The sequence below is a fragment of the Thunnus albacares genome, chromosome 8 (assembly GCF_914725855.1).
Source record: "Thunnus albacares chromosome 8, fThuAlb1.1, whole genome shotgun sequence".
NCBI lineage: Eukaryota > Metazoa > Chordata > Actinopteri > Scombriformes > Scombridae > Thunnus > Thunnus albacares.
This window is the reverse complement of record NC_058113.1, coordinates 4,053,880-4,067,391: the sequence shown is the minus strand read 5'-3', so window position 1 is coordinate 4,067,391 and position 13,512 is coordinate 4,053,880. Positions and strand designations below refer to the sequence as shown.

At 38.3% G+C, this 13,512-nt stretch overlaps 1 protein-coding gene across 2 annotated transcripts in view; it reads right to left on the bottom strand.

Annotated features, from left to right (window-relative positions):
- cdk14 (cyclin-dependent kinase 14) overlaps window positions 1-11,875 on the bottom strand; it is a 199,997-nt gene extending 188,122 nt beyond the window's left edge. For both annotated transcript variants that reach the window (XM_044358908.1, XM_044358909.1), the window contains exons 1-2: window positions 11,369-11,875; window positions 1,554-1,585 (exon numbers count right to left, since the gene is read on the bottom strand). In XM_044358908.1, the coding sequence (XP_044214843.1) occupies window positions 1,554-1,585; window positions 11,369-11,462 (126 nt within the window). In that variant the 5' untranslated portion in view covers window positions 11,463-11,875. The remainder of the gene's footprint in view (window positions 1-1,553; window positions 1,586-11,368) is intronic.
- Between the last annotated feature and the right edge of the window lie 1,637 nt (window positions 11,876-13,512).

Here is a 13,512-nt window from a genome sequence, read left to right as displayed (position 1 = left end):
ACCACTTTATGGAAATATTGAATTTTTATATGATTTTTGCATCAGTGTGGTGAAATACCTTGTCTTGTCAAGGATTTAATTTGCTTGATTGGACATTACTCTCTGGTTATTCTATGTATAAATACTTTCTCAATTGATTTTCCAGATTTAACCATATTGCCCATTCAAGCCTTACGAATATTTTCTCTGGAGTCTGAATCTGCTTGTCTTGCACATTGAAGCTGCAGTAATCTAATCTCATTTGATAAAAACAGTGGGTCAAATGGCTAAAGGTGTTGCTTGTAGCGACAAACCCTTCAAGAATCAGCCGACTGTGCAGTTTCCCCCCAGATCTACCGAGTGTTTTAGCGATTCTCTGCTCATACTTTTTGTTTTGCAGCCCACAACATTACTGTTTGGTTTCAGTCTCAGCGCTCTCATCAGCTTTGTTTCAAACAGCAGCAGTCAGCTGTTTTCAGTGAAAAATCTTTGATAAGCCCATTGTGCCCTATCATATCAGCACTCAACAGCAGACAGACAAAGTTAGTGACTAGCTGGTGAACATAGTGGAGCACTTAGCAACTAAAGAGCCAGATAATTTTCTGAGGAGTCAAAAAAACAGACCAAAACAAAGCTAAAAAGAGATGAAATGTTGGACTTAAAATTATCTAGTGGCCAGAAACAGGACTATAAATTAAGCCTAATTTTGCTAAACAGGCAACTAATGCTAACACATTAGCCATAGCAACTTTACAAGGCCACTATGTCAAACGGATGTGTGATGCTGTGGAGTTCTGCCCCTAAATGGCCAAACAAAAATGATTAAAGCAGCTTTAAGTCACAGATACCTCCTCCCAAATTTGTTATTCAATTTCTGTCCTAGATAGGAATGCTATAAAAATACACACAACTATAATTTTACCCATATTTCTATCACTTTGCATGCACAAATTCAGTGCAACCGAACAGCAAATGTGCACAAATACTATCAAATTTGTTAGAGCAGTGCACTGAATAGCTCAGACCTGCATACGTGGCCTGAATTAGCTAGTTGAGCTCTTGTTTGACCACACTTTAATTACAATGCATTCACATTAAGAGCAAAAATCTTTAATAAACATATTTTTAAAAAGGCGAGATTCTATCAGTTTTCACACCGGGATGTTTGGGCACAATGTTTGGAGACTGCTGTGGGACAGCTGTGAGGCAAAATCTGGAGCTCTGTGTATAGTCATGCAGAGAGAATCTGGTCGGTGCATTTGGTGGTGTCTCATTTGGCAGGCCAGAGAAGTCTTATGAAGGCGACCGACCCTGAGGGACGTCTCTAAGATGAGAGGGAAAACCACCATGCTCCACACATGAATATATTACACACCATATGCACTGAGTTACAGCAGGATTCACATCCCAAAAAAAAAAATCAGCTGCAATGCAGTCCGTCCTGACAACATCTGGCCAACGAGACCTTGATGAATAATTTTAGTTAAAAATACAGCATGCAACATTGTGGTATAGCCCTGAAACTGGGCCAGTGATGTCACAAGCTCCCTAAAATTCACTTGTTTTCAACCTACCTCATCAAAGCCGCTGTCCTCTTTCTTGAAAGCTGCAAGAAGAAGAAAGGGAGAGAAAATCAGACACTGCCTGTATTGACATCTTTTGAAGAATGAACAAAATAAAAAGCCTAATGGTAGAGATGATGTGTGGCAGCGCAGCACAGAACCTTGTCACCGTGCCGAAATTTGTCAGGAATTCATTCTGTGCTCATTAAAGCAGTGCGGGTTAGGTTTAGTTTGAGCTGAAGAGGAGTTGACTATTCCTGGTGATAACTCACTTTTCTCCTGGAGTTTCATCAGAGCAGAGGAACACAAGCAGGGAAAGAGAGATTACTTACATATCCTACCCAAGTAGAAATGTTGTAAACTTTTATGGGGAAAGTCAATAATAAGTAAAAAACTGGGATTTTTACAATCTCCGCTAGGGGCTAATGTCATCATATTTTAACAGCTTTTTACACTGTCGGATCAAAAATAAGATTCAACCTGGGATTATAGTAAATTTATAATCTGGTTCAGTTTTACCAAAGCTGGCTGACACATAAAAGTGTTTTTGTAATGTTGCAATCAGTTTAGGGTAGTTGCATTAAATCTGCTGGAAACGTTAACCTTTGCTATGGCAACGTATACTGACATTCATGATGTCACAGCCTTGACATACAGTGGTTGTGAAAAGCCTTCTTCATGAACGGTGGTGCGTGGTCAAAAAACACCAGAGAAAGCTAGTAGCCTTGAGTAAAGAATATTTTATCACAGATATGTGCTCCCACGTTGAAGAATGCATCTTCATGCTGAAAACTGATAAATATTATTGCAATGAAAAAGAATATCAATGCTTATTTTCCCAAGTGTATGTATGTTGGAATAAAAAAGTTGTGTGTTTTGGTGGGTATATGATGCTGAAATTTGACAGGACAGATGAAAATACTGAGTGTAGAAAATACTTGTATGAATAATAATGGTGTGACACATTGACCCTGTTTCCACCCAGACAGGTGATCTGTATGGATAATGACACAAAAGCATTCTTATTATCTTATTATCTTATTATTGTGATCTTATCTCAATATGCAAATTAGGTATGCAGAGCTGGCAGACTTGTCAATAAACATGGTCCATCTCAGGTCAAGGGAAGTTATACAGGATACTCTCAAAGGCACCTCTAAGGTGTGCAAGGAGAAGGTCACATCTGGAGACAAATGAAGGCATCCAGCTGAGCTAACTGGGCTACTGTTTGATAGCACTGGTGCTGGTTTGGCTGTTGGTTATGTGACCCTGGTCTTGCACATCATAGTGGACCCTTGAGAGTCTCCCTAAGCTGTGCTGCTGTATGGGCTCTATTTATTTTCATTTTATCAAGGAAGGACTTGTCTGTAGCTTTTTGAGGGCAGCTTGAGATTTTTTTCTGTACCATTGTTGCCAACTTTGCCACTTTCTTGCTAGATCTGGCGACTGTAAGACCCCTTTAGTGACAAAAAAAGAGACTCAGTGTCTCAGTGAATGTGCTCTCATGTGGCTGTGTCACACATTCAGTTGACAAATCATCAGACAGACAGAAATGTAAATTACGTAAACATTTCTCAAAAATTTCTCTATTACATTTTCTCAAAATACGCACAGTTTATAAGTGTGATTTTATCCGTGTCTGACACTTCAGTTCCACAATCTGCACAACAGCCTTCATAAACAGTTTTTGGAATTAGAGGTAGATTTAGATGCGTATTGATGATAGGATAGCGCCTTGAAAAATAGTAATAAATAATGATAAAGCAAAGTAGAGTTTAACTTGACTTCATTTTTTTAAACTTTAATTTCTTAAAATCTTATCTATGTGTTATGTTATGATGTCACAGATATGCAAATAAGTGCATGGCACAACCTAGTGACATTTAGCAATTCTTCAAGCAGGCTTTAACTACTTTCCATTAGGGATGCACGATATTATTGGCACATCATCGGTATCGGCCGATAAAAGCTCTAAAATGAAATATCGGCATCGGCCATTTCTGCCGATTATGAGAGACTGATTTGTCGCCTTCTCCAATGCCGCCTGAGTGTGCTTCCCTCAGCGGACTGTGTCACCCTGACGGTCCAGTGGAGCCTGCGGAGGAAGCGCCGGGACCATCAGGGTGCAACAGTCCGTCGGGAAGCTGAGCTATGCTCTGCTGCACAGAAAGGAAACACTTCGATTGACAGGATGTACCACTCTGTTTGAAAAAAAACGTATTTTTGATTTAAAACAGCAGTTGGCAACCAGCGTATTAGATGCATTACCGCCACCTTCTGCTCCAGAGTGTGGACCAGAGATTAAATCCTGCACATTAATCTTGTCTGTCTAATAAACTCAAAGAAAACTCTACTGCTCCTCCCACTTGGCAGGTTCATTAAAGTTTTAATGCTGAGCTGCTGAACTCCAGTCTTCCTAAATTCTTCCTTCATATATTGTCTTTCTTGATCATACTTAGTACAATCTATGCTTGCATGCATAATAACCTCCTCAGCCAGCTGGAAAAAAAAGTGCATATATCGGTATCCGCATCGGTAATCGGCCACAATGAGTTGGAAATATCAGCATATCGGATAGCGGCAAAAAAATCCAATATCGTGCATCACTACTTTCCATTGAAAATAGTTGGGAAAACTGAACTGTAAAGATGTCATTTACATCTGGCTGAGATTTGACCACGATGTGTGTGGCATTCAAATTGCTATGTATCATGCATGCATTAACATGTGCATAAATATGTGTTTTTCCTTATCCAGATAAGATATTCAGATTCAGATTACAAGTTAACCAAGTGTAAATGGGTTATTTAGACAGACATTCATAGAGAGGTCATCTGGCAAGAATCAGGGTGAAACAACACTAAAACCAGTGGAGTGGGTAATGGCCAAATACAGAGAACAAATAGAGCTGGAGGTCAAGCTGAACACACTTAACTGAAATAGGATGCCAAAGTCTGGCAGTTTTAGGCCATTTATAGTCATTCCAAACCCAGGGTAGCTATACATCTCCATTAAATGTGGTTCCTAGGATTTTCCCCACATAAAGGTGTATTATCATCTTCCATAAAATGACATCACAATTGTTCTTTATGAAACAGTCAGGGAACAACTTTCAGATTTCATGAATGTATAAAATGTTGCATCCTACTGTAGGGAGAACAGACTGTAAAAATTAGAGATGCAAAATATGCATGATTTCTGAATCCTCCCAGAAGTACAAGTGAATAAAACACCATTGAATTATTTGTTCCTTATGCATCCACAATGACAATGCATTACATTTCTCACATTAATTGCTGGGGAAGACAATATTGCATTTGACTTCAATACTCTTCATACTTATGAAGAGGGGGAGTAAACAACACTGCATCCTGCTTGTTTGTGCAGCTTTGATTTGTGAATCTCTCTCTCATAACACAACAGGCTTACAGAGAGTATCAATAGGCAATTTTTCAGTTATTAATTCCTCATGATGATTATGTTGTCTAATGAGAAAGGCGGTACAGATGGCTAAAAGACAGAGTACTCTGGGGACTGCTTTCTGGTAAAATGACTTATTTATGTCAGACTGAGTGTTTGGAAGCATTGTCAGCTCAGTCACTGAGCCGTTAAACTGCTGCTTCCTTCTCCTCTGAGGGTCAGTACACACACACACACACACACACACACACACACACACACACACACACACACACACACAGTCCCCAAAGACTAGCCAGACACTCCAGACAGCATCATCACAGCCACAATCCACCCTCAATACAATGGATTTCTCTGCAGGTGGACAAAGCTTCTGCACTGGCTGAGTAAAATTTAGTGCAAACAAGACAAGAAAGCATAGTTAGATATCAGTACACTGTAAAATATGCCAAACGTTGGCTGAGTGTATAGTGAAGTTGAATATTTGTAATTGAAATAATCTTTGTATTTTGTTAAATGTTACCTTAAAAATATATTTTTCCCTTTTTGTATGGCTGAACGATTTGAGAAAATTTGTTTAACTGTTTTGACCTATTACAATTTTAATTGTGAATATTGTCTATAAATTAAACTCCAGGCCTGTAATTGTGGTTTACATAGTTTTAAACAACCACCATCACAAATGTATCCTGTTTCTCTTGATGTTGAGGTCCTCTCAGGTTACCAGTCAGAGAAAAATCATTTAAGTAAACTAAGCTAGTTTTCTGCAATAGTAAAATTTAGCTTAACTGTATAACATTAAAGTGCCATTATATTTAATGATAGCAGCTACAACTCCAACAACTAAACTAAGTCATGTCTGACAATCTACTGATGACTGCTAATGATACAACGTTAACATTAGCTTCTCAGACTGACACAGCCCTGAATCCTGGAGGTCCAGTGTCTGTGATTTTATGGTGATTTGCCTAAAACAGTAATAATATGTGCTTAGAAGTTTAAGTTTAAGGATACAATTAGCTCAGCTTAGCTTAGCGCAATTATTGGAAACAGGGAAACAGCTAGCCTGACTCTGTCCAAAGTTAAAAAAATATCTATCTGCCTTTCAGCTAGAGCTGCAATGAGTAGTCCATTAATTGATTAGTCAATCAGCAGAAAATTAAAATGTATCTTTGTCTTTAGGAAATTTCACATTAACATGTTACAAATAACGTGCAAAAAATAATGTGCTTTGACTACAATATGGCTATCAAGTATTACTTTGTGAATGTTATATGAATCAAAAGATACTTGGAAAACTTTCAAGAAAAACATCAAGTAAAGATGTCTTGGTGGTGCGGCAGAACAGTCTTTAGAGCACATAAGGACTGAGTAATATGTATTGGTCAAAACATTCAGATTTTGATGCTCTGAGAAGCTGTCAGAGCATCTTGTTCACTGTAAATAAACTTTATACTATATTTATTCCCAGAGTGCTTATTAAAAAGAACAGAACTGATTTCTGAAAGAAATGATAAGAGGGAGACATAACATAATACACAAAGGGAAAAGAAGACTGTTTTGTCCACACTGTAGAAAAAAAGACCCTGGTACTTTTGTCTTAAAACCCATAACACCTCATTACCGCTTCTGTTGCTTTTCATACAGCATCTCTCACTTGAAGAAATTTGCCTTTTGATCAAAGTTGTGAGGAAAACATTAAGAACCCAAATCTGTCTCCCATACAGAGAGTTTATCCACGAAGGTGTTTTCATTTACAGTTCAACATCAGGGATATAGTGAAAGATAAATCCATGTAAAGTCATAAACCAAATGTTTCATCTGCTGAATAGAGGAAGAACCTAAATCTTTAAGAGATATTTTTAGCTGATATAATATTAGATGCATTTAACCTTTAACCTTCAGGAACGCCATGCTCCACACCCACACAGTCAGACTACATCCACACTAATTTGATGTAAAATCCTTTTCAGGTCGCCTTTGTAAGGATCTACATCCGCACATGATTTAGTTGCTCTCATTTACATATTTTTCAGCTTCTGTTGTAATTTGAGCATGGTTCATAAATTAACTTGGCACTCCTGCGCTGCTACGTACGCTGATCAAATCCCTTATTCATGATCATGAAGGCTTCAGACAAAATGAACATAAATACAGCTTAATGACAACATCTCTATCAAGAAATTTAAAAGGTGTGACCACAGAGAGCCTCTGACTGGGCTTACTTTATAGTTTCCCAAAAGGGTTTTTTTATGTAAATATGTTACATTAAACATTAAAAGTTTTCACTCATCTCATATGAACAGATGTTACAAGTATTTTATCACAGAACTATGACAGAATAATAATTGAAAAAGTTTCAACTTGGTTGTAATAGACTGAAATTTAAATTTGATATATTTGGTTTTGACAGTCATCATCATCTGAACTCAGTGCAGTGTCACTCTCAATCTACTCAGATGAGAGGAGGGGCCAATTTATTGAAATGTGGCGTCACTTTTCATCTGTGAAAACCTCTCAAATGGTACAAGAAGTTATTATCACAACCCACGGAAAACATTTTTTACGCAACCAATTAAATAAAAAGTCACCTACTTGGGTGGAAAACCACCATATCTGGCAATACTGTGCTTCACATGTCACATTTACATTAAAAAAGTAGATATCTTCCAAAGTTATGGTGTTTTCTGTTTTATCCCTCTGATGCAGCTCAGCAGGGAAACACTGCGTGGGAAACATATTTTCATACAGTACAAGGCTAATGTTAGCTTTATAGAATGTATTTTTGCACAAAATGAGGACTGTGGATTTTATCCCACATCACCTCCACTGTGCTGGCCAGTAACGACAAGAGGAACAATCCCAGCATCCCATAACTCTTTCAACACACATATGGCATTTGAGTGTTGTATCAAAGAAGACTTGAAAAAAATCAGAAACTATCCTTTTAATCACACATTCCCTCCTCAGAGCTGCAGCCGCACTCTGATCTGTTGGCCACTGAGCAGCTCCACAGGAGCAGTCGGGGGTTAATTGACTTGCTCAAGGGCACCTCGACGGCAGTAATGAGGGAGGGAGAACAGGCTCTGTTAATTGTCCTCCCTGCGTAGATTTATCCTGCTGGATCAGGACATGACTATTACACTCTCAAGGAGGCTAAAAAGAAACTTTTTGATTTTTATCATTAAAAATGTTGTTTTTGCAAAATCATAGTTTTTAATGAATGCTCAATGAAAACAAGCAGTGTAGACATTTCCTGTTTGTTTACACCTATAAAACATCTGTCCGTCCTGGCAGAGGGATCTTCCTCTGTTGCTCTTCCTGAGGTTTCTTCCATTTTTTTTCCCTGTTAAAAGGTTTTTATTTAGAGTTTTTCCTTATTCAAATCAAAGGTCTGAGGACAGGGGATGTTGTATTTCTGTACAGATTGTAAAGAAAAATTTGTGATTAGTGATATTGGGCTATTCAAATAAAATTGACTTGACTTGCAGAAAGTGTCACAGATTTGTTTGATTTGTTATATTTTTAATTACAAAAAAAAAAATGCATTAAAGAGGGTTCGAGATGTTCAATCATTTCCATTTAAATCCATCTGGGGTTTTCTCCATGAACTTGAAAGCCCAACATGTGGTACTCACATTCACCTGCCTGACAAACTGACAGCTCTTTAATGGCTGAGCTCATGAAAACCAAAGAGGACCAAACCAGTTCAGAAAAGCTTGACAGACCCCGCGTCAGTCCATTAAACAGGTTTGAAGCTATTAAAATGAAAATATCCACAATGCATTATGCTGGTCGCTGCCATAATTTGACATGTGATGCGGCCCTGCCCACAGGGACCGGTAGGATCAACACTGTTCCAAGGACATAAACAATAAAGCTGGGTTTTGAATGTGTTTTTTTTTAAAGCATCCGTAAAGCAGAGCGAGAGCCTGATCAATGCTCAGATGTGTTGATTTAGATGGGAGGAAGGATGGCCAATAGGAGATGAGCGTCAGCACAGCACAAAAGTCAATGCCAATCTTTTTTTTTCTCGCACAACATCGACCCAAACTCACTTCTGTTCATGTCTCATCTTTTCTTATAGGCCACATCCTGCTATTCATTCTCTACACAAAATGCTTCAAAGGCCCCTGAACCCTGTGAAGATCCCTGGCAAGGCACTGAATGTGTATGTGTGTGTGTGTGTGTGTGTGTGTGTGTGTGTGTGTGTGTGTGCAGCAGGATGTGTGTATGAGGGAAAAAAAGGGAAAGATGAAATGAGATATGATGGGTCCACCTTGACAACCAGTGGTGTGATTGTGTTTGTGTGTGTGATGATTTTTGTTCACAGAGTCACATAAGAGGTTTCTATAGCAGCAGCATCCATTATAAGAGAGGAACTACATTAAAAACTCTGAGTGAAAAGATGATGCAGCAACTTATTGTCAAGGCTGCATATCTGATTTCAGCTTATCTTGGTTTCAGCATATGTGTGAGCAATATGTGTATGATATATGTGAAAAACAATCAGACTATTTTGATAATCAAATGATCATTTTTGTAATTTATCATGCAAAAATGACAAATATTCTCTGGTGTCAGTTTCCCCAGTGTGAGGATTTGCTGCTTTTCTTTGTCATATGTGACAAAAGATTTTAAAAGGAAATAATCAACAGGTTAATCAATAATGAAAATAATCATTAATCCTAAATGTGTTTAAGTTCATTTAGAAACAGTGTCACTATTTAGTTAGTTTGCCCACCAGAAAGAAGTGAAACGTTTATTTTTACACTGTAAAATGTCCCACTCTGTTCCTGTTGGTCACAATAAATAACTCTAATCTAAATCCTTATCATCAGTGTTTATATTATGTTTTGTATTTTATTACTATATCATATTATTATCGTATAGTAAAAACCAAATATTTGCTGATATAACATTATGAGCTTTTATGAAACCCCTGCATACTGATATCTTCCTTGTCAAATCATTGTTAAATGTATCTTCTCTACAGTTGAGTTCACAGTTTTTCTTACATATATTGACTGAAAAGTTGCATTTATTATAAGTATGAATTTATTGCAAGATCCAGTATATCTTTTACCTGAGACTGGAACTGAATGAAGATGCCTGACAATGATGATGACTACAGCATGTACACCTATAATGATGACTAGAGTCAAACCAGAGGATCTGCTGATGTCATAGATGTATAAAATATCTGTATGTGCATCGAGGTATACTGTAAATAACAAGAAATGTCATTTAGAAACTATGTCTCTATTACACAATTTGTCCACCAGAGAGCACTGACAAGTTGATTTTTACACTGTAAAAAAACAAATTATTTCATAACCAAATTTAAGGGGTCCCTTTCAAATATGTTTGTTGGGCTACATGCTTATGTTAAAAAAACAACAATTAGTCCAATAACCAATTAGCCAGTCGACTAGTTGATTAATAAGCAACTATTTTGATATTAGATTAATTGCTTACATCATTTTTCAAAGAAAACTGCTGAACATTCTCAAGTTTTTAGCCTCTCAAATGTGAGAATATACTGTGTCCTTTGTCTTATGTGACAGTAAATTGAATATTTTGGAGTATTGTTCAAACATACAAAACAAACAGGTTGAGGACGTCATCTGGATTCAATGAATAATTCAAATGTCAACTTCCTGACGAGAAAATTGTTCCTTGCAGCATTGATACAACATCAACCAATATCTCATTGATATTACTGATATTGATATATACTGATATATAGTATCTTCCCCAGAAATCCAGTATGGGTTGGTTAAGTTAAGGTTTGGGTCTCCATGATTTCATCTTCTTTACTTCATCAGCTGAGTTTATATGAGCAACAATTATTACATGTGACAGAAAACTGCTCTTTATTTTCCTACAAATAAGTTTTTTTTTATAAATAATATATTGCAAGATCTACACCGCAGATTGGAAGTGAATGGGAAAATAGATGATGACGATGATGATGATGATGATGATGATACTGATGACTATGCAAACCTAGAATAAACTGCTTTATATTTCATGTAAAACTGAAGTGGGCAAACAACAACAAATTCAACAGCAGATTTTCATGAAAACATTCCATGTTTCTTCACAGTCTCCACAGCTCCTTCTAAACTTGACACTGCTCACTATGAGTTTGCCTCGTAAGAATTCTGTAAGCCCACAAAAAGAGAAGTTAACTACATAAAAGGAAATGAGGATGGGCCAGGTTTGTGGCTTTTCCATGGCTGCTAACCCCAACTGTGACCAGACATCACCTCAGTAGGAAGCAGCAGCCTGTACTGTTGCTGCTGCTGCTGTTGCTGCTGCTGCTGGAGACATTTTTCAACTCAGATTTTTCACAAAGGGCTGGAAAATGGGTTAGAAAATGGAAAACAAGTCCGCTTACTCACCAATACTTCTGAAACTCTCGGACAAAGTTCTCCTCAACTTTTTCATTTTTCCGATTTTCTCCGCGGGTTGGGAGGCTGGCATCAGGTCGCACATTTTTTTTTCTCCACCGACTTTTGCAGCGGACTGTCAGCGGACTGTCTGAGGTTTGAAGCGGGGAAAGAAGACCGGTGTTCAGTCAGCCCTGCGGGGCTTCTTCAGCCCAGCTGCAGCACGCTGGCAAACACAGGAAACGGAGCCTCAACGGCTTTCACTTCTCTCATCAACTAGTAACAACAATTGCCTTCTTGAGATTTTCTCAAGAATGCAACTACATTTCCAAAGAGGCAATAAAAGTCCGCGCTGAAGCAGAGGCATCCACACTGGAAACCGCGCGTAATTTGATGCGCCTTTTTGGTGCGTCTTTTTTTGGTTAGATCCTAAAAACGAGATCTAGCTCTGACTTCTTTCTTTCTTTCCCTCAGCGTCCCAGTCGCTCCCTGCTCCACCGCAATCTAGATGTCATTTTTGGGATTCTCTCTCTGGTTTCGACCCGAAACCCCGCCCTGGATGCGGGGATTGGAGGACTCCCGAGAAGCACCGCGTTTCTATTTGTCCCGGAGACTGGCAGTCAAAGAGCCAGCGCCGCCCTGTAATGTGTTGCAGGAGGAGGAATATTTTTCATGGGGGGGTGGGTGTTGGAAGGGGGGGGGGACCAGATTCTTGTCAGCCTCCTGTTTGAGATTGCTGCCCTCTGCAAGACCCGGTCATTGTGTGCAGGCTGAGGTTGTACACAAACATCAGCATTATCAGCGTTATTTACTGCTTTCAACTCGGAATATCACAGTTGATCGTTTAGACTCAAGCGCATCAAACAACAGAGTCCAGATTTAATCTGGTAGTTTTTAATATCATAATGGAGAGAAATTATCAAGCAAAATCATCAACAGAAATCTCTGTGGAGTTTAGTGGTGTTTACTACCAAGATTCAATTATCCTAATCCACTTCCTTTCTCGTGCACTGGGAGAGAATATTTAGATATTATAGCCATGCAAATAACTTGAAATCATCATTATGACACCTCAGCACCATTCTTGGCTTTCTCCTAATTATGCACAGAATTATAATCTCTTTAAAAAGAACTATTTTGTCTTGTCTCCCCCTTTTTTTTTTTTTTTTTGCAAAAACTCAGTGCAGACAGTTATTTAATGATAATATTCAGCAGCCCATTTCTGCCACAGAAATATCATATTTTGTCAGTTAACTTACAATAGTATATAGTTGGGATTAAACAGAGCTTTGGGATTAAAGCCATCAGAGCTATCCAAACCCTGCATCAATAATCTAAATCCTGCAGCAGCGAGCCTATGAGCTCCATTCTGCTTCTGTCATGTGTCTTTATGCTGGCTGGCATCTCCAATTTGATCATGTCTGTACTGCAGTCACCACAGCAGCTGCATGAGTAATTCAGAGGCATCAATAGAACAATGGTGTAGTAGAGTAAAGCAGAACATGTCTCAGGGTTTGGAGCTGGTCCTGGGAGCATCTCTGGAATGCAGAGGGCTGAAATGTTTTCATACTGCTGCCTAATTACTTTGACTGGAGCACCGGTATAATTGAGATAAATGTACAGCTACATTAGTTTGAAGTGGTCCTTAATTACAGTGCGTTTGTTAATGATGCATGCACACATTTTACACACACTGAACAGCACACCTCTACAGTCTATTAAAATGTATATCCCTGGTATGAAACATAGCTTTATCTAAATGTATAAAAAGAGTCTTTAAAAAGCTAATAAAGGTCCGAGCTATGGTGCTTATGTTAAGATGCTAAAATGTTAAAAAGTTGTTTTTTGGAGAAAAAAAAGAAAAAGATTGCAGTTTCTGTGCATGTTAAAGGTAACTTTGCACACTGGTGGCACCAGGTGGCAGTGAGGTAACTGAATGTGAAAGATTTCACAGCCAGGTAATATGAGGAGCAGCTCCTCTGATACTGTAACTAAACCCTAGAGGCCGTTTGTAGACATGAAGCAATCAAGGAGAAGAGCAGCATCTTCACTATTGGACACAAATGTTGAAAACATCATGCATATTTAACTGATTTCCTTGACTGGTGTCCAGACTCATCTTGATATGCATTGTGTTCATCTGAGCAATTATTTAT